General features: G+C 44.8%; 2 protein-coding genes across 2 annotated transcripts in view; one reads left to right on the plus strand and one right to left on the minus strand.

The window, feature by feature from the left end:
* Positions 1-2,986: 2,986 nt before the first annotated feature.
* Positions 2,987-8,149, plus strand: LOC311310338 (creatine kinase B-type; the record flags this gene model as incomplete). The annotated part of the gene is made up of 7 exons (XM_084439789.1): positions 2,987-3,179; positions 3,996-4,150; positions 4,466-4,598; positions 5,100-5,271; positions 5,792-5,915; positions 7,237-7,426; positions 7,971-8,149. 7 exons carry the CDS (start codon positions 2,987-2,989, stop codon positions 8,147-8,149), a joined length of 1,146 nt encoding a protein of 381 aa, XP_084295915.1.
* Positions 8,150-10,072: 1,923 nt separating this feature from the next.
* Positions 10,073-20,967, minus strand: part of LOC311310152 (MAP/microtubule affinity-regulating kinase 3-like) — a gene marked incomplete at its 5' end in the record, with an annotated part of 43,479 nt that continues 32,584 nt past the window's right edge. Inside the window, 6 exons of the mRNA XM_084439576.1 lie at positions 10,073-11,829; positions 13,274-13,318; positions 15,804-15,830; positions 17,196-17,483; positions 18,531-18,692; positions 20,329-20,432. Of these exons, the coding sequence (XP_084295702.1) occupies positions 11,442-11,829; positions 13,274-13,318; positions 15,804-15,830; positions 17,196-17,483; positions 18,531-18,692; positions 20,329-20,432 (1,014 nt within the window). The 3' untranslated portion in view covers positions 10,073-11,441. The remainder of the gene's footprint in view (positions 11,830-13,273; positions 13,319-15,803; positions 15,831-17,195; positions 17,484-18,530; positions 18,693-20,328; positions 20,433-20,967) is intronic.

The following is a 20,967-nucleotide window of genomic DNA, read 5'->3' on the forward strand; positions in this document are numbered from 1 at the left end:
GTAAAACAGGACAGTGGTGTCAGGGGATGGAGCCGGAGTGGTGAATGTACGGGACGGTGTTCGGTCCGTCCTCCTGACTCAAAATGGCGAGCGTAGCCTCGGATCGGAGCTGTGGTCGTCTGTAGAATTTGGGAGCGGGGTGTGCTGTCAGGCTGGGCCGGGCTATCGGAGGGAGGTGTGTAGAATGGGAGGAACTTGTGGGTTTCTGTGTGTGTGTGTGTGTGTGTGTGTGTGTGTGTGAGAGCTGTAGCAACACCTACCTCTTAGCTGGCTTTCTCAGTTGAACTCCATACCCTCCTTCTGATACATACATAGGCACATTACACACACGCACACACACACGCACGCACACACGCACACACACATTCTTCCAACACCAATGAATAATTCAAAGACCTGCAGCGGAAAATGCACAGTCACTGATGGCCGCCGTGGGGAAGACAACCCCTCCCCCCTCCTCCCCTCACACAATACACTCCAGCAGCGCAGCACTTCGATGAATATACATGCAAATGATCCCAGACAACAACAGACAAACACTCAGCATTCATCATACACATCTACATACACACAGATGGGCATTCAAAACCACAGGAAAGCAATATCTTTTGTTTGTTTGTCAAATGTGTATGTAATGTTTGTATGTTTTTGTACAGTGAAACACAGAGTGATAGTGTATGTCTATGAGCCCCTGGCTAGCTGTGGTCACATGCAGTCGCCAACGCGTTTCCTGTGAATGGCAGAGTGACAACGCTGAAGCTTGTTAACACTTCCCGCGGGTGATTAGACGTTGACGCAAAGATTCATTCAGACAATCTGGGCATCTGGCACACATGGTCCACTCTCTGATTGGCCAGGGCAGCCAGATATTACGCTATACGTAGTAGACCTAGAGAACCATTTTGGTTCCATAACGCTCTGCATAGAACCATTTTCAGGGGCAAAAGTCAAGCAGCACCTTAGGGAGCTGAAAATGGTTCCATTTGGAAAATGTGACATATTCGTCAATTAAGGTATTTTCTAAGTACTTGAATAGTATTTCAATAGCCCCTCTTTTGGCATTGCAAATAAAAAAAGCAAGAAAATACTAATACAGTTGAAATGATAGGAGGTAAGAACATGATAAGAACATTATAGACTAAAGCCTGCTTGTATACAGATATACTGAGCATTCGGGGGGATTTAAGAGGTTGCAGGTGTTTTCAGACATCAGTCACATAATGGACACTTGAATCAGCAGTCAGAGAGAGACTCTGGGGGGGGGGGGGTTGTCATAAGATGGTTGCTACACCTCGCGTGTTCAAATGTGATGACTGAGATGAAATTGAAACATGCAATAAATGAGACCGAATGAATTACCTCATATAGATGCAGTGTCATGCGGCAACGAGAGAAGGGAAAGAGGTTTGTGTACATTTTCCGCTTCAGTAAATCTTCTGAAATGAAAGCACCATGTAGGCTTCAACTAGATGCTATATTTACATTACTTCTGCCCTAAGCAACTAATGTGTTTCTATTATAACTAGCAGAGGCTCCTATCATATCAAACCACACACAGGGTAAATTAATGGCCAAAGTTCTATGTTGAGCATATGGATACTACATCTTTACAGGGAGAAATGTCATCTGAATGCTATTTGAAATATCTTTAAATATTGAATCACTATCTCACCTACAGAATAATTCACTTTTCACAATTCAGTCAGTCAGGGTGTACATGTCATATAATCCTACAAAGCAAAGCAATGTTTGTTTTCAACCGTAAAATTGCAGGTTGACTGTCAATATCCATTCCAAAGGGGACAAATTGAATGCAAACGTGTCCAATTCAATTCCCTCTTTCTGCTGTCAATTACCTAAGAGCTGTCAAGGAAAAAACACGTGACTGTGAGGTATCGGCTGCTAAATTGCGCTGCTGTCGCTATATGCGATTGCATTATTTCCTCTCCAATAGAATGAATGGACTCTAAATAGTAACCAATCAAAAGAGAGCTCGTCTGGCGTATAAAACCCACCAAAGCAGCTTAATTCTGGACACCAGTATTAGCGTTGGTGTGTTCCTTCCTGGTCGAAAGAAAGGATTTTTGTTTCTTCCCCAAAGAAAAGCGTCCTAAGGTAGGATTATTTTATCTTCTTACAATATTGAAACCTATTCATTAATAATAGTGGTATATTACCAGCCGCATTGCTATAATGTGTAGATTATATTGAAACCGTTTTTGTTTGTTTTTTTTATCAATTAGCCTATGACAATTGTAAAGGTTTGTTGAATTGAGGATGGACAAAGACCTGCCTATATCAGACAGCGTAGATGACCATATCTAATGTTACCCACGGGATTAGTCAAAACAATCTACTTGTTTGGCAAAATCTAATCAATTGTATTTCTGGGAGAAAGGGGATTGTGGACTATAACGTTTAAGACGAATTCGTACTAGATCTCTTCGACCAGATGTAGGCTATTTGTAGTCTAACATGGCTCGCATTGACAACGACCTTGCAGTCTCTACCATCTGCAAGGTCTTGGTTCTGCAAGGTCTTGGTTCTGCAAGGGTTCTATCTGGTGATGCGCATTACGCACTCGCCCATAGCGCTCGAGACAAAGGTCTCTACTTATGTGCATATTTGGTGGAATGCATTAAATGAAATGAGTTGCATTCCCCCGTATTTAATATAGAAGTGGAATTGGGACTAGGCAGAACACTACACTGTCTACCACAAGTTCTAGTATATGGGCACTGCGCGAGTAGTTAATGGAAATGCGATTTTAAAAATTAAAGGCACGTTACCAAATACCACTGCGTCTTCAGTGTTGCAGCTTTTAATTGACTTTCTATCCATTCAGACGGACCTTTATGCAGCAGTGGACAGGGGGACAGGGGTTTTATGCAGCAGTGGACAGGGGTTTTGGGGTTTTAGTTATGTTTGAACGGCTGTCGTTGACGTTTCATTGCGCTCCATCCTTTGGACACAGGTGAGAGCAATCATGCCTTTCGGTAACACCCACAACAAGCTGAAGATGAACTACTCCGCGGAGCAGGAGTACCCCGACCTCAGCACGCACAACAACCATATGGCCAAGGTGCTTACCCCGGAGATGTACGCCAACCTGCGGGACAAAGAAACTCCAAGTGGATTTACCTTGGATGATGTCATTCAAACTGGGGTTGATAACCCAGGTAAATAGCCTAACCATGCTCAATCCGTCCGCAATGTACCCGGCTGTGTTTGTCTGCCCTGGTGGGAGGTTGTCGGGTCTAGCCGTCGACGTTGCAATGCCAATCACGTACCTGGTGAAACCATTCCCATTGCAACGTGACCTTGCCAAGGGCGGGGCCTATCCGCAGCCATCAACCCCCCCCCCCCCCCCCCCCCCCCCCCCTTAGCCTAAGCATATCGCTGTATAAATGCATAGACAGACTAGGAACTATTATGACCTCCTGACTTTGAATAGGCTACTATAACAGCAGTCATTACCATGACCTTTGCTCAATAAGGCCAATTTAAATATGCATCTAAAATGGAAGAAGTGGTGAAATTCCCTTAATGCTTAGGCTATGCCTTATGCTTAATCATGTCCTTCAGTGCTTTTGATCACTATTAACCCCTAAAGGTGAGGAGGAGGAGGGCATCCAGTACCTATGAATGACATTTAGCCGTTCTGCATTGATCAACATCGCCCAAAAAGAGAGACAAGCTCAGGATGACTCGGCCCATGTCCTGTATCTGCGTGCTCGGCCTGCAAAACAAACACAGCCTAGTAGACGTACAGGAAATGAAAGATTATCACAAGTTCATATCGCAAAGCCAATGTATCTCAGGAAATTTGATATGAACAAATATTTAATATTGTATGTAATGATAACTTGGAGCCCTGTGAGTGGCTGAAGCTATGTTTTGAAGGTCAACACAACTGTGATCACCACTGGCCATCTATTAAGAGTCTACCAAGTGGGGAGGCCGAGAATGACATGTTTTGCCGTCCCCCGTTCCAGGCCACCCCTTCATCATGACAGTGGGCTGTGTGGCCGGGGACGAGGAGACGTACGAGGTTTTCAAGGAGCTGCTGGACCCAATCATCGAAGACCGCCATGGAGGATACAAGCCTTCAGACAAACACAAGACCGACCTGAACCCAGACAACCTCCAGGCAAGGAATACCTCTGTCTCTGTCTCTGTCTCTGTCTCTCTCTCTCTCTCTCTCTCCCCCCCACCCCTCTGAATTATATGCGTACATAGGCTGCATATACTGTGCACACAACGCCAAGCAAGCACTACTAAACACTAATGTGATATACAATAAATGAACTTGACTTCCTGTGAACTCAATTCAGGAAATTTAGCCTATTTCTGAATGTACTCGACAAGAGAATGTAGTTTTCTCCATTCCTTTGGATCAATTTATATAAATGTACCCCAACCTGGATCACAAGGGTGATGTTTGTTGTTTTTTTGGTTTCGGTAGGGTGGAGATGACCTGGACCCCAACTACGTGCTGAGCTCCAGAGTGCGAACTGGCCGCAGCATCCGCGGCTTCTGCCTCCCGCCTCACTGCAGCCGCGGGGAGCGACGCGCCATCGAGACCCTGTCCATCGAAAGTGCGTAGCAGCGCAGCCACCGTAGCGGCACAGCCAGCTGATTCTGCAGTGTATTGTTTTTGTTGTAGATGCTGCCCCCTGGCGGCATTGAGATGGAACTACATGGTTTCTAATAGGGTTGGCATCAGTATTTCAGTGCAGTAGTTGAGTCGCCTTTTGAGAATTGATGAAATTGATTAGTCTTTGGATTTTTTTTATTTTTTTTATTTAAACCTGTATTTAACCGGAGGAAATCCTGTTGAGATTGAAATATCTTTTGCAAAGGAGCAAAGAATAAAAAAACAAAAAAACAAGAACAAGTAAGACAATACAGTAAAAGTAAAAAATAAATAAGTAAAAAATAAATAAAAACATAGGGGCAAATGATTACAACAGGACATACACCAGTAGCAAAAAGCACAATACATTGGAAATGATTACAATGATTACAATGTAATTGATTGAGTTAGCAAATTGTACATAAGCGGTCCTAAGTCCCCGTTTGCTGTGGTCTCTCCCCAGGTTTAGACTCACTAGAGGAGGACCTCAAAGGGAAGTACTATGCCCTGAAGAACATGACGGATGACGAGCAGCAACAGCTGATTGATGACCACTTCCTGTTCGACAAGCCCGTGTCCCCCCTGCTGCTGTCCTCCGGGATGGCCCGCGACTGGCCCGATGGCAGGGGCATCTGGTGAGTCCCATGTCCTCCCCGGGGCAGATGGGAAATGTAGTGTTCCATCTTCTTTAGTGGATAGAGATGGAGAGTTTGGAGTGAAGCTGACAGGTTCCCTCAGCTCTACACAAGTCCTGAGGGGGTGGAAAGTATTGTGGATGATGTAGTTCTAACATGAAATGCTACTCGCTAGTGGCTGTAGAGCTTCTTGGAGTAGAAGTTGCTTTTAACAAGTTCAAGCGGCCATCTAGTCATTTGTAGATGGGATGGCACACACACACACACGCACACACACAAGGGTCACAACTCTGAACTGTGGGATTCTTGACTCTATCTTCCAACACCTACATGATATTTCAACTGAAAGTTTAAAGAATAATCTGATTTATGGTCAGGGTCAACTTGTGCTTTGAGTGCGACATGTCTCTTGGCAGTACAAAATGGCTTCCTTTTAGTTACTAGGTGGGACATTGACGTGAGGGGAAGATAATTTAACCATTTTTAGTCATGGCTGACAGTGACTCATGGTCTCATCCAGGCACAACGACAACAAGACCTTCCTGGTCTGGGTCAACGAGGAGGACCACCTGCGTGTCATCTCCATGCAGAAAGGCGGCAACATGAAGGAGGTCTTCAACCGCTTCTGCACAGGCCTCACAAAGGTGGGCGTTTGATTTGAGCTACAGCACGGCACCCCGCTACGTGCTAACTCACTAAATGCAATTGGATACAAGAACACTTGTCAAGTAGAGCTATTTTTGTCCCCAGAGGAGTAATTGGTTTCACAGCAGTAGAAAAACGTAACACACAATATCACAATATTAAAAATGGAATACAGTATTTACCAAGTGTACAGTAGTTGGGTGGATGAGCTGATTTTACCTTATTGGAATTTAGCAGTGAAATCGCTAAGGGTATAAGGAGTGTTTGTATCTGTTGGTTTTGGCTAGTGGGTATTTAAGGTGGGAACGCTAGGTGTTATGGGGTGGGTGGGTGGGTGCTGACATACCCCAGCCAGTTTGGATAGACACTGTAGATGGATGGATACTAATGCCTACTGGGGCATTTGCTGTGTGGATTAGTGACGCATGATTATTAATGTTCAGAGTGGCAGTTGGGATTTGAATTTGTCACTGCATTTTGGACAGTAGTTTGAATTCTGCCTTTACATTGTGGCAACCCAAAATGGCTGCACACCCCTGAACTACAGCTCCCATGATCACTCGGGCTGCATGATTTCACCTGAGCGGAACGAGCAATCAGCCAGCGTGCCCAGCGTTTCCACAAGAGGAAAAACCCAGTGAACAATAGAGAAACCCAGGCCAGAAGAGCAGCCTCCAGCCTCATACCTCATGTGATTTAGAAGTCTGTTCCAGAACTTTCTTTTGTAGGAGTTTTATTAGAAGGCTGAGCGAAGGCCAACTGCCAGCTTGTCACTTGGCAGGTAGCTCAACAAGATCATGACTTTCCCTTGGCATCTAAGGTTATGAGTTCAATCCCTGGGTGAATAAACATGCGAATGCCTACTCAGGAATTGTACTGTGTGGATTTGAGACATGATTTTAAAGATTTTTTTAAATAGGATATTTTAAATTAGGTCCACGCAGATGTATTTGTCATTTGTCTCCTCCTTCCTCTGCAAAATTCCCGGCCTCGACTCACTGCTGCGCAGAAGTTATAATTGTGCTTAAGACTGAGAAAAGCATACGTACCAACGGATAGAATAAAAATGGACTCCATAACAGATCTGTAAAAAGGTCCCCCAAGACCTGTTAACCATTTGAATTGGAGGGTCACTCATTTAGATTGAAGTATGCAGACTGATTAGAATAGTTATTTGGCAAATTAATACTTTTTGTTTATGTACATTTTGTTTATGTAGGCTACGTATTTGTTTTATCTTAGTACGCTGGACTATAAATCAACACTTTATACAGTAGCCACCTAGTAAAGAACTCACCTGGTCTTCACTTCCTCCACCAGATCGAGAGCCTGTTCAAGGACAAGGGTCACGAGTTCATGTGGAACGAGCACCTGGGCTACGTGCTCACCTGCCCCTCCAACCTGGGCACGGGGCTGCGCGGCGGCGTGCACGTCAAGCTGCCCAACGTCAGCAAGCACGAGAAGTTCGGAGAGATCCTCAAGAGGTTGAGGCTTCAGAAGCGCGGCACAGGTACTCAACTGTCCCAAGAGCTTTTTATTAGGAGCGATGACTGAAGGAGATGGTTTGGATTTGAGGTGAAGGGAATGTGGCTCTTAAACCTGTCGATTCAGTCCCCTTACTTCTAAAGCACCATGTGGTGAAATATTTAATATATATATATATATATATTGAACATCCTAGAGGGCTGAGGTTTTTGCTCAGTGAAGTTAAAGCAATTTGTCGACTTATTTTAAATAAAATATTTATATTTTTTACTTCCAATACGTATTTATTACTTTTACTTTACTTATTTCTGCCTTCCTTTTTTTCTCCATTAGATCGATTGATTACTCCATTAGATCGATTGATTACATCAGTAGCTATATAATGGTGGTATTGATAAACATTCATTGCATGTTTTAACATGGGCTGGAGGTCATAGAACGGGCGTCGTTAACGACGCAGACGCAAGGTCTCACCAGACGACCGGTCTCCCCAGACGACCAGTCTCCCCAGACGACCGGTCTCACCAGACGACGAGTCGTTAACCCTCGCTTCCGTCTCTCCTCCTCAGGGGGCGTGGACACCGCGGCCGTGGGCGGAGTCTTCGACATCTCCAACGCCGACCGCCTGGGCTTCTCCGAGGTGGAGCTGGTGCAGATGGTGGTGGACGGGGTCAAGCTGCTGGTGGACATGGAGAAGCGCCTGGAGGCCGGAGGCTCCATCGATGACCTCGTGCCCGACCAGAAGTGAACTCGTCTCCACTGACCTTTTGACTTCTTCCCCCGCCCCCCTCTCTCACTAGTATTCCCCCCCCCCTCCCTGTGTCTCTCTCAAAAACCAATAATCTTAACTACATCAAGAAAACACACTCCGCCTGAGCGTTTAGTGACACTAAAGTTAGACGAGTCTTCCATCAGTGTGATGAAGGATTTTGTATCTCAACGCCGTCTTGTTGCAAAATATGTCGAGGATTTATCTTAACACCTGAAATAAAGTCTCTTTGGCCCATGGAAGTCACTGGTGGTGGTGCTTTAAATGTCATTTCCTCTGAGTGAGTGTGTGTAGCTCCACTGCACAATGTGTGTGGTGATGTACTGGACCATGAGTTGTGATTAAATTAGCTTTCATTTTTAAAAGGTTTTTGATGACTACTTAAGAAAAGTATACGTACCAACTGATAGAATAAGAAGAATTGACTCCATAACAGATCTGTAAAACAGTCACCCAAGACCTGTTAACCGTTTGAATTGGAGGGTCACTCATTTAGATTGAAGATTGTGTGCAGACTGATTAGAATGCAGTTATTTGGCAAATTGAAAACTAATACGTTTTGTTAATGTACGTATTTTATCTTAGTACGCTGGACTATAAATCAACACTACGTCGGTCTAGTACAGTAGAAGTGCACAGTTTGGGGATAACGGTCCAAACTGGTGAAATTTAGCCACCTGCTGTTTAACACTACTGTATATGGTGAATCTATAGGGGTATTGATGTTATTTTGCATGGACACTAAAATCCTCAGTTTGATTTTTATGTTTTACTTCATCTTTGATATTGACTGTTAAACACATGCGATGGCAAATTCTTAATTATCAAAGATTTAAAAAGACTAATTTTCCATGGCAAGAAACGGAGCCAGGAAGACTCTTCATAGATCAATACTGTATTCTGTTCATCTCCTTGCCTTATGCACTGTACACTAAAGGTAGCTCACCTGTGTATGTGGACGTACCATATTACACATGGATGTGATTGGTCTGGGTCTTGAGAGCGCCGGTTACTGTACTACAGGACTGAATTATTGTACTACTGGACAAGTCAGGGCTACTAGAATGAGGATGGTAGCCTGTGGATCTTTGGCAGCAGCCCTGTTGGTTCCATTGCCAGTCAAGTACGCTAGTATAGAAGCCCCAGGCTCTAGGAGCAGGTGAACCGTACACTCCTCCTGACGGGGGTTTGAATATCAGTCCTGGCCATTTCTGTGCTATTTGGCTCTTCTTTCCAACTGCTTATTCATGCTACTCATTCATGTATTACCCATGTTATCGCCTATACACACAGGCTTCTTCTCCTAGTCTATACACACAGGCTTCTTCACCTAGTCTATACACACAGGCTTCTTCACTTAGTCTATACACACAGGCTTCTTCACCTAGTCTATACACACAGGCTTCTTCACCTAGTCTATACACACAGGCTTCTTCACCTAGTCTATACACACAGGCTTCTTCACCTAGTCTATACACACAGGCTTCTTCACCTAGTCTATACACACAGGCTTCTTCACCTAGTCTATACACACAGGCTTCTTCACTTAAATGTTTAGAAAACCTGTGGAAATTGTCATTCCGGATTTTTCTGTGAAGCCTCTAAAATGAGGTGGGGAGTGATGGTGCAACATCTCTACTCTCTACTACTCGCTTATCCAAATCAACATTTCTCATGGATTAATCAGAGCTATGAAATATACATCAATATATACATGCATATGGTATGTCTACATCTAAACTTTCATCAGGTGCTGTGAGCAGACATGTCACCACATCCCTACCTTGCAGTTACTCATAACTACTTCCTGTGTTTCAGTAAGGTCGTTGGTGATCTCATATCTCTTAACGATCTTTCTTGATCTTTTCACGTTCTGCCAAGTCATTCAGACACGGAGCTTGGTCTCATTGAAGGTGTTTTTTTTAATGGAGACACTGATTAACCATACCAGGTGATGTGTTAACATTAATTCCATAACTCCCAGCTCAGAGCCAGGACTTACAAAAGAAAAACAGAACAAAACAAAACAGGAAGTATATCAATATGCAACTGTTGCAAAACTAAGGTACATTATTTACATTCCATAAAAGAAAAGACAAATGAACGACAAAAAAACAGTGCCAACGTTCTTAGAGAGGGAGTGAATACTGAGGTTGGAAAATGTTTTGAACTTTTTAACTTTTTTTGTCCCAGAATTACCGTTTGCCTTTGACTCCGCCCATGGGCCTGGTGGGCGGGGCCAGATAGCATTTGGCATTTCAGTTACATGAGAAGAATCATTAAAAAAACAAACATTTTAACAGCTTCAAAGGATATCAACTAAATATTCATACGTATACACCAGGAAGGAAAATCTTCCTGATTTTTTCTGTGAAGTCTCTTAACAAATAACTGAAAAGTCCCATGATACTTTGCATCAGCCCCTCCATTGTGGAGAGTCTGGAGAAGTGCGTCGTCAAGGTGTGGGAGTCCTTTGGCCCCTGCGTTCTGGGGTGCGTGACCCCTAACAGCAGAGTCTTAACCAGCTAGGTCCTTTGCATTTCAACCACACTAATGAACATCGGATGAACAACAGGTTCAAATCATTGCGCGTGTGTGTATGTGTGTGTGTGTGTGTGTGTGAAGAGGCTGGTTAAGGAGAGAGAGCGCAATAACCCTTACAGTATTAACAATGATAATAATACCATCACTTGTGCAATTAGCTAGGTTTTCTCTGGACATATAGGAATCATGAGCATCCTGTGAGGGGGGGGGGGGGGGGGGATACTTCTCCACCCCAATTCCACTCCCCCCTCTGTGAGAGAGAGAGAGAGAGAGAGAGAGAGAGAGAGAGAGAGAGAGAGAGAGCTCATAGACTCCCACTTTAGGGGGCATCTTCAAGGCAGAAATGCAGTAGTGCATTCAGAAACAAGACGAGACCAAAGGAATCCAGTATGTACTGACGTCCCTCCAACCTCTCTTCCTAAACAGCTCCAGACCACCTGTTGCATCAATAATAATAATAATAATAATAATTCTCCAAATATGCAGAAGTTATTGCCTAAAGCTATACATCATTTTTCAATACATACTTGTGTAAATGCCTCGGAGGACAAACCGTTGTGAATCTGCTACGTTGTTTTTTTTGTAACGAATGTACAGCTCGTTCAGATCTTATGTCAATTTTTTTTTGTCAATTCCCAATCACTTCCGTCGGTGACAATTCTCCGGTCCTTTCCGAAAAAAGGGGGGGACAGGGCGTGTCTTTTTATTTGTCCTCAACACGTCCCCTCTACAGCTTGAGTTCGTTGGCTATTTTGGACGCGATGTTCTTGAAGGCGATGGAGGTGCCCGAGATGCGCTTGAAGCGCACGCCGTTGAGCGAGAGGCGCGGCAGCTTGCACACCTCCATCTCCCACTGGACCAGGCTCTCGGCGTGGCCGTCGCCGTGCACGCACAGCAGCAGGAAGCGCTCGCGCTGCTCGTAGTCGCAGCTGTTGGCGTCCAGGACCTTGCGGATCTCGCGCATCATGTCCGCCGGCTCCATGGACGACGTGGTCTTCATGCTCCAGGTGAAGCGCAGCGAGCGGGGCTTGGCGTCTCTGTGGGGGGCGGCGAGCGGCGGCGGGGGGGGCGGCGGCGGCTGCAGGTCGTCCTTCTGGTCTCCCGACACGTTGCGACTGGGGAGGAAGAGGACGGTCAGAACGGGGTGACACGGTGGATCGGGACCACTTGATTGAGATATATTTTTCAGCCTTTTCATTCAAATTTAAGTGAATACAGTCTGGATTCATATCCAGCGGGCAGCGGTGAGAGAAATCTAACGCGCCTGAACGCGTGTCTTGTGAGTCTCATGCACGCACATAAAACATGGCTGTGCTGTTTTCTTGACAGGCAGTCATGCAGTCACACACAGGCGCCGCACAACGCAAGGCCAAGTTCTGTCTTATTACAGGCAAGACTTCATCTCCTCATGCATGCTAGAGACGTTTCCTTCACACATTCTAAAAATAGTAGGGTTGTGCACGAATGCAAAATAATCATTAAATCAATGATCCAACAATTGCAGGTAAGCCGCTTCATAATTAAACTGTGTAAAAGGTTTTAAGATTATCCACTGAATCATCAAAATGTAAACTCCTGCTAAAAAGCAATTACCCTAACCACAGTTTCAATAGTCTTAAATAGTCTCAAACTCGTAATAGGTGTATCATGGATAGGTTTGCTATACCATAATGATGTGGGAGGTGCAGTATATGGAAATAAGATAGTTCTCGCCTAGTCTCAGTTGCTCCAGAGAAACTCCAGAGTGTGTCTGGGGAGTCTGGGTGCAGCTGCAGCCCACAGCGCTGAAATGATTCTGTTATAATGTGCTGCATTTGCTGATGATCACCACCAGATGTCAGTAGAACCCAACAGTCAAATGTGCTGCATTTGCTGATCATCACCACCAGATGTCAGTAGAACACAACAGTCAAACTGCCGATTCAAAGCTGCCATCTTTAGGTTGTCTGACCAGGTGATCATGTGAGCTGTGATGGCTATAAAAGATCACAGAGACTGTTAAGGAAGACAGATGTATCCCTTGGCATGCAGCCCAGACAGACTGGGACCCACTATAACTCCACAGACAGTAGACAGCTCAAGAGAGCCTGTAGACACAGGGAATACCAGCGTGAGCATTGGGTGAGTATTCTGGGATGCCAAAACGCAACACTTGCTAGTTCTTTACCCCAACTATAGGGGCATATGCCTTTTTTCTTTTTTAAAGAACCAATTATCTGCAGATTTTCACATTTCCTTGGTACTTGTAGCAGTTTCCCTTGGTTTAGTCAGTGTACTTGTGGCACAGCTTTACTATATAATAAAATAATATAATATATAATAAAATATATAATAAAATAAGAGTATATAATAAAAACAACACACAATTCGACATACAAACATTGAAATCCATCCCTAATCAGACAGCGTACTGGGAGCCGTTCACAGGCCCTGAATCCCCAGCCTCGCTTGAGGAGAACACCCACTGTGGCGATGCTCATGACTGGGTATTACTGGAAGTACCAACGGTATAGAGGCGGTAATTAATTAAACACATGAGTTTTGAGTGTCCCATCTCACCTGGAGCCTTCCAATCTCCCATTCCTCTCAAACTCTGCTGGGCCTCTGACGGGGGGAGGGGGGGCGTGAGAGCAGAGAGAAAGAGGAGGAGGAGGAAAAAGAGAGGAAGAGAGAGGATGAGAGAGAGAAACAAATAAAGCTTATATTCCAGTAAAAAGGGATGGACACCCCCAAAATACTGGGTAAGAAACATATCACGAAACAAAGTAAAAAGACAGGGGAACCCCAAGTAAAACAGGGGAACCCTGTCTTGACCGTATGTCTAGTAGAGGATCTGGACCCTATGGACTGACCCTATCAGCAGATGTGTGAAATAAAAAGTGATGGACGTTGGTAGAAGCATTGCACAACTGAAAATAAGACAGCTGGCTAAATCCGCTGCTTTTACGGAGACACCAATTTGATTAATGTGCGCCGTCGCCAGTAAATAAACTTAAAGCAACAATCATCGATTTTATTTACCACTAGATGGCAGTAAGAGACTCGTTTACAAATGAAAGGCTAAAATGAATAGCCAGAGCCATATAAGGCACAGGGGCCGAGCGAAGGCACTGGTTGGCTATTGACCGGCTACTGGCCGGCAGAAATGCTGGAATAACAACAGAGGTGGTGACTGGTAGGGATGAGTCACGGAAGTAGGATGCTATGCCTCAGTGAAACAATCCGCTATCAGGTGGTTTTAACTAGTTTGGACTGTGTGAATAAGCCAATGTGAATAAGCCTTAAGCTCAATGTTGTCATGCTCCCAGCAGCTTGCCTCACTGCGTCTGCGGTGCCCTCCTATGAACTCTAACAGTCATCGCTCTCCGATGAAATGAAGGAGAAAGAGAGGAGACGAAGAGTTCTGCATTCTAATTATGAAAAACAGTGAAAGGAATGAAGTATTCAAAAACAACAGAACAGATTGAAGGCATATCCAATGAATAAATTACACAAATGCACAGACGGTAGACACACACTTGTCGTAAACACTCAAAAGGAAAAAAGCAAACGGTTTTGAAGAAGAAGAGGTGTCGGTCATGGTCATGCGGACAGAGAGAGTGCTGGTGTGCTGTGGAGGAGAAGGAGGGAGAGACCGAGGCCAAGACAAGGGGAGCCATCTTTGGGACTGACGGGCTTGACTTCACGCAAGGCACACAAAGAACCGTTTGGCTGTTCATGTCGCTCCTCTATGAATGAACCAATCTTCATTGGCTAACTACGTGTGATATACACAAATACATAGCATGCCTAGGGGCTAGAGAACATTACTAAAGCCAAGTCATCATTGCATAGCCACGTTTACCAGCTATGATGTGTTGTAGCACGTCTTTAAACTGCAACGCGTCTCAGGAAGAATGATCAATGGCACCAATTCATCTTCAAAAAGACATTACAAATAGGTCCTTTGTGAAATCTTCTATTTATAGTGTTACCCTTTTATACAACTGTGCTTCAGGGTCTGACTAATTATACTCTAACGACTGCACAGAGGAAATGGAAATAACCAAAAGTTCGCTACTTGTCATGGAGACTGTCCCATGACGCTCCAAATCTAATCAATCGACCTCATCGTGAGTTTCCAGTATTCGAGCCCAGACTAAGACAACACAAGCTGAAGGAACCTGGTAACGGTTCTAAACCCATGCAGTCAGAGGAGAATGGCGTCCGTGCTACACACGAGCAGGTCAGGGGAAGGTCAGGAATGAGAACCACTGCGGGACCAGGGGATGTTTTAGGGGATGTCAACGTGAGGAGAGAGCGAGAGATTCAGGGAAGGAATTCTCCACAGTCTTGATGGTTCCGGTACCTGAGCTCCGTCCCGCAATGGACCGCCTCTCAATCGGCACTTTGATCAGCGGTGAAATTTAGAGCCCAGAACGGTGGCCTAAATTGTACAACCAAGAAGTTTGTCACTTTGTAAGAGGAGATAAAAGATGGAAGTGCACTCTGAAAAGAAAGGGGAGTATTTGCTTGAACAGCACATATTATTTGTAAGGGCTATTTCCAGGCATCACAAAAATATCTCCAGTGATTTAATTGATTCTAAAGTACTGTCAAAGGGACCTGGAACACAGCCTTGGGGTACCTCAATTCACAGCTTTATCACGCGTATGAGGGCACAACTACTCAGCATTTTACTATATCATTTTAACTTGAATCAACATATGCATCTTGATATTAGATCATGGCCACATCCTTCATGACACAGGTGATTTACATTAAACCAGCACACAAACTACCTTTAATAACAATGCTTATACTTCTTGGTCAGGGTTAACATTAGTGTTTTCACACAGACCTGCTCTGTGAAGAGCCATGCACAGGTTATTAGTAGAGGCTGTTGTCTGGTTTGTTCAAAGACCGAATGGAAGGTCTTAGACATGCTCAAACTCACTCTGATTAGGGCTCACAGCCAAGACAGGTCAGTTTCAGGCATTTAGTTCACATCTTTGTCCACAGGGGTTAAAGTTAATTACAGAGTCAATAACCTATTAGTGAAGTATTTGGATTAATTGCACAGCAAGCCAAATTTGAGGGGTCTTCCTACCTTTTGGAAAACCTGAATGACATGTTTCTACAAAAAGAAAAAAGTTGCCAGTCAAATGTTTTAATAAAAAGTCCTTGTAATAAATCAAATTGAGAATACTTTAAGTGTGAATACATTTTTCAAGATACATTTGGGAACATTTTTACATTTTGAGTATTTGCTCGCCATTTCAAATTAGATTAAGTGACGTGATAATTGAATAGTGCTGATCTGAGGTTTTAGTGTCTGGACTAGAATAAAAGTCAAATGCCTGGTAGCATCTGTCACTGGCAGACTGCAGACAGATTAGAGATATTAGGAGCTCCCTAGGGATGTAGTTGAGGTGTTCAAATATAATGGTACTGTAGAAAAAAGCCACATCAGTTGTGAAAACTACACTGAATATACAGTATCCATATTTAGTTCTATATGATGATACTGATAACAATAATATTTATGGGTGGGACCTATGCCCACCCCCCCATTGCTCTCTGTAAAGCGCACTGTGTATGAAATGCGCTATACAAATAAAGTTTGCTTTGATTTGAATAATAATAACACATTATTATTATTATTATTATTATTATTATTAATATTAATAATTCATTTTATTTCTAAAGCGCTTTTCACTGTCAGAAAATCTCAAAGTGCTGTATAGTTTATCTTGTCAAGTCCTCACTTGCACTATGCAATACGTATAGTCCAATACTACACTGTGTTATTGTGAACATTATACATTCATACTCAGACGTGTCTATGTACCAATGCTTTATTACTTCCATCAAAATGTCCTGGGATTTCAGAGAACAAGCCCGGAGCTGTGGTTGTTTTTCGGGGGGAAAATGGGCCATTTGTCTTACTGAGCTATAGAAAACCTCAGTGATATTTGCCGGGATAGAATGATGTTTCCTAACGACACTAAAAAACGGATACAAATGAAGAGCAGCATTGTTAGGTTGTCAGGGGGGAAAGCCAACATGAATACACAGGACTGAGGACTACAAACAGGAGTCAGATGGTCTATGTAGTTCATTTGACACAGAAGCGCCAGGGCCATTCAACTGAGTAACACATTCAAACCCTGTGCACACAGGATGCTGAGGACTTCTGAGCCTAGCGTTACTTCAGATTAAGGGCTCTATTGTAATCAATAGCCATCGGCTTTCAAAAATATGATTATGCTATTTGGTTAGAACAGATTCATTAAGCCATAATTGAAACAATTATGATAATTAAGTGGAAGATATGTTTATTGAGGTGATGATATGACAATTAGATCACTATGAATTATGAATAAATAGTGGGAAAAATATAGTGAAAGTCTGCTTTCAAACAGTCAGATCCAAACCCTGTTGTAAACACCTGTCCAGCACGGTTAGTTCTGGGGGGCGCTAGGACCCGGGGGCGGCCTACCTGCGCGTGAGCTTGGAGGTGAGCTTGGTGAAGAGGTTGGTGGAGCCGCGGCTGCGCGACTGCGAGAGGGGCGTGGCGTCGTGGGAGAGCATGGGCGAGGCCGGCGGCCCGTTGTAGGTGGCGGTGCGGCGCTCCCGGAGCTGCCCGCCGTGGAAGGTGCTCCGGCTCGCCGTGTTGCGCGGGAAGCGAAGCCGGTCGGGGGGCGTGGCTCCGCCCCCGCCGCCGCCGCCGCTGATGCTGTGGGTGGAGGTGCCGCCGGGGTTCCGCTGGCTGGGCGTGGTCGACGTGCTGGAGGAGGGGAGGAGCCACGGATTAAACACTCACGCCTGCTGCTGATTCGTTGCTGCTTGTAAAAGGGGTTCAATCTATTTTGACAACATAACTTATTGTATGAAAAAAAAATCACCAAATTAATAATAATAATAATAATAATATAATAATAATATAAACAATAATAAATAAATCCATAAATCCATAAATAAAATAATAATAATGGATTTTATTTATATATCACACTTTAAATTACTCAAAAGGCACAGTGTTAAGCACAGTGTTAGACTGTATAAAGTAATTTTGAGAACATCAGAAGCCACGATGATATTATTCAGCCCATTTCAACTCATACAATGACTTTCCTACAGTACATAGTGGACAGGATGTAGTACATAGTGGACAGGATGTAGTACATACAGGATGTAGTACATAGTGGACAGGATGTAGTACATAGTGGACAGGATGTCAACACTTACCACTCACACTATACATTGCTTCTTCCCATTTGAGTTTGAAACATCTCTTACCTGAGACAACTGTCGGTATCAGTACTTGGTTTTGGTTAATTTCTCTAAACCACAAATGATGACAAATGAAACATTTTCCTTGTTTAATGACTAAAGTTAAGGGGGAAACTATGCTTTTAGGACCCAGTGATAAATTACATGACTAAAGCTACTTTTTGCTAGATTAGGAATGATTTAAGGCAGTTGAAATTTGACTAGCGCTATTTAGACCAACAACATTCGGGGAAGTTAGTGGGGGGGGGGGGGGGAACAAGAGGATGTGATGATTCTTCTCCGTGTTAAAACACAAACAGACCCCCCCCCGACATGATCTGCACTCATTGGATTAGTGTGTGTGGGGGGGGGGGGGCCCATGAGATCGACATCGCAGGGAAAGGTTATGATCGGTCGGGAGACGCATTCGGCAGGAAGTCAAAGGCGGCATTAGATGGGGGAAGAAAGTGTGGACAGGAAGGGGATGGAAGGAGCGGGTTAGAGGCGAGCGGACAGACTGAGGCCCCAGAGACGGCCCCCGGGGGACCGGGCCGGGCCTTACTTAGGCCGGAAGAAGTCCCCCTCGGTCGGTGGCAGTGTTTGGCGGCAGGTGTGGCCAGATGCCGACAGGGACACGGCTTTCTGGTGGCGCAGCCGGACTGAGGCGGTGAAGGCCTTGGCGTAGGCAGAAGAGCTAGTGGTGCAGGCTGACATTTCACTCATACTGCCCCCCGGTGGATGGGAGGGTGACGTGAAGCGCAGGCCAGAAAGAGCGGGCGTTTAAAAAAACCAGTGCAGCAAAGAGAGAAAAGCAAAAGTTTTGAAACTGATGTGAAAGAAGCAAATGACCAAACTTTGTACATTTATTTCTAGAAGAAAGGCAGTTTTAACAAAGTGGGGCACAAAATATAGTTATATATATATGTATAGTTATATATATATAATTGCGTGAGAGAGGGGTAGGTTTAAAATAAATGTGTTTTTTTTCTCTCAAGAAGCCTCAACAGAGTTGGAGTGTAGTAACTTGGGGGCAGTGATGATTGGTCGTGTATAAAGGATGTATTGAAAGGTCAAAGGCCATGGTCAGTGTAGGGAGTAAGAGTCAACTCAATCTTGAACAATTGGTCCCTCAATATTCACACAATCCTTTCAATGTTGTTGTAAATGACTCAAACATCCCTCATTCCTCAATATGTCTCATCTAATTTCAGTACAAATATTTGCATAAATCTGCAAAAAAATCCTTTCAATACAAATTCCCAAGGAGCTCCAAGCATGTATATTCTAGAAATGTGCTCTTCAACGGTATCAAAGGTAATTGTTTTGAGAAGACCTCAAAAACACATTGAGATGAAAGACTGGATGTTAACATTCCTGACTGCTCCTCTAAGCTCACATAACGGCATGAATGACCTCACAGGTTCAGACCAACAAAGAAGAAGATTAGCAGCGTTTCGGCATTTGAACGGCCCCTCATATACGCCCTCGCTGACTAAGGTCACAGATAACACTATCTACTCGATAAGCAAAATGTTTGCTGTCGGCCATTTTATTTGATGGGAATGTCAAAACAAGGCAGTTGGATAGAGCTGCGCGAAAAGGAAAACGCTCCAAGAAATGCTTGTCTAAAAAGCTAGGATAACACTCTTTGAATAAACACTTTCTCAAAATGCAATCTGTACAAGAGGATAATCTTACCCACAGGAAATACAATCCCCCAGTCTCACATATCCAAGTGAGGGATTCGAGCGTCTAGTCCTACACAACTGACCTATTTGTTTTAAATACACACATTATTGCGTTCAACATTCTATCCCAATTAAAAGCCGACTTGAAAGTCATTGTGGTTCCACACGCAAACCCATGCTTTTGGCCGCTGTAACTGTAGAACCTGGCCAGGGTGGATCTGGCCCAGAGACAGCGGGAGGGAGAACCTGGCCAGGGTGGATCTGGCCCAGAGACAGCTGGAGGGAGAACCTGGCCAGGGTGGATCTGGCCCAGAGACAGCTGGAGGGAGAACCTGGCCAGGGTGGGTCTGGCCCAGAGACAGCTGGAGACAGAGCTCTGAGAAGATAAACAGAGTCTCTCCCGGCCCCTGAGGGCCCGTTTCCAGACCTCCCCTACCACCGAGCGCTTAGCTACAGCACCATCCCCGAGGCCATGCTTGAATTATGCAGTGGCGTTGGGGGCCGCCACGGGCTAGAGAGACTCTGGATCGGGTGTGTTTGTGCGAGGGCAGGAGAAAAACATGAGCGTGTGTGTGTGTGTCTGTGTAAGATCAAGATTGTGTGTGTGTGTGTGTGTGTGTGTGTGTGTGTGTGTGTGTTTTTAGGGCTCAAATACGAGACGGAAGCCCTTACCTGTTTTCTTTGCCGTTCTGGATGACTGCGTGGCGCTCGGTGGCGTTCCTCTCGCTGCACACGTACGTGTTCCTCCTCACCATGCCGCCCGACACAGAGTTACTCTGCAGAGGACCAGAGGGTTAGAGAGGGCCTGTACCACTAGACCACTGTCCAATCAGAGGGGAGAGAGGGCCTATACCACTAGCCCACTGTCCAATCAGAGGGGAGGTTTAGAGAGGGCCTATACCACTAGCCCACTGTCCAATCAGAGGGGAGAGAGGGCCTATACCACTAGCCCCCTGTCCAATCTGAGGGGAGAGAGGGCCTATACCACTAGCCCACTGTCCAATCAGAGGGGAGAGAGGGCCTATACCACTAGCCCACTGTCCAATCAGAGGGGAGAGAGGGCCTATACCACTAGCCCACTGTCCAATCAGAGGGGAGGTTTAGAGAGGGCCTATACCACTAGCCCACTGTCCAATCAGAGGGGAGAGTGGGCCTATACCACTAGCCCACTGTCCAATCAGAGGGGAGGTTTAGAGAGGGCCTATACCACTAGCCCACTGTCCAATCAGAGGGGAGATTTAGAGAGGGCCTATACCACTAGCCCACTGTCCAATCAGAGGAGAGATTTAGAGAGGGCCTATACCACTAGCC

This window comes from Borostomias antarcticus, assembly GCF_949987555.1.
Source record: "Borostomias antarcticus genome assembly, chromosome: 6".
Taxonomy (NCBI): Eukaryota; Metazoa; Chordata; class Actinopteri; order Stomiiformes; family Stomiidae; genus Borostomias; species Borostomias antarcticus.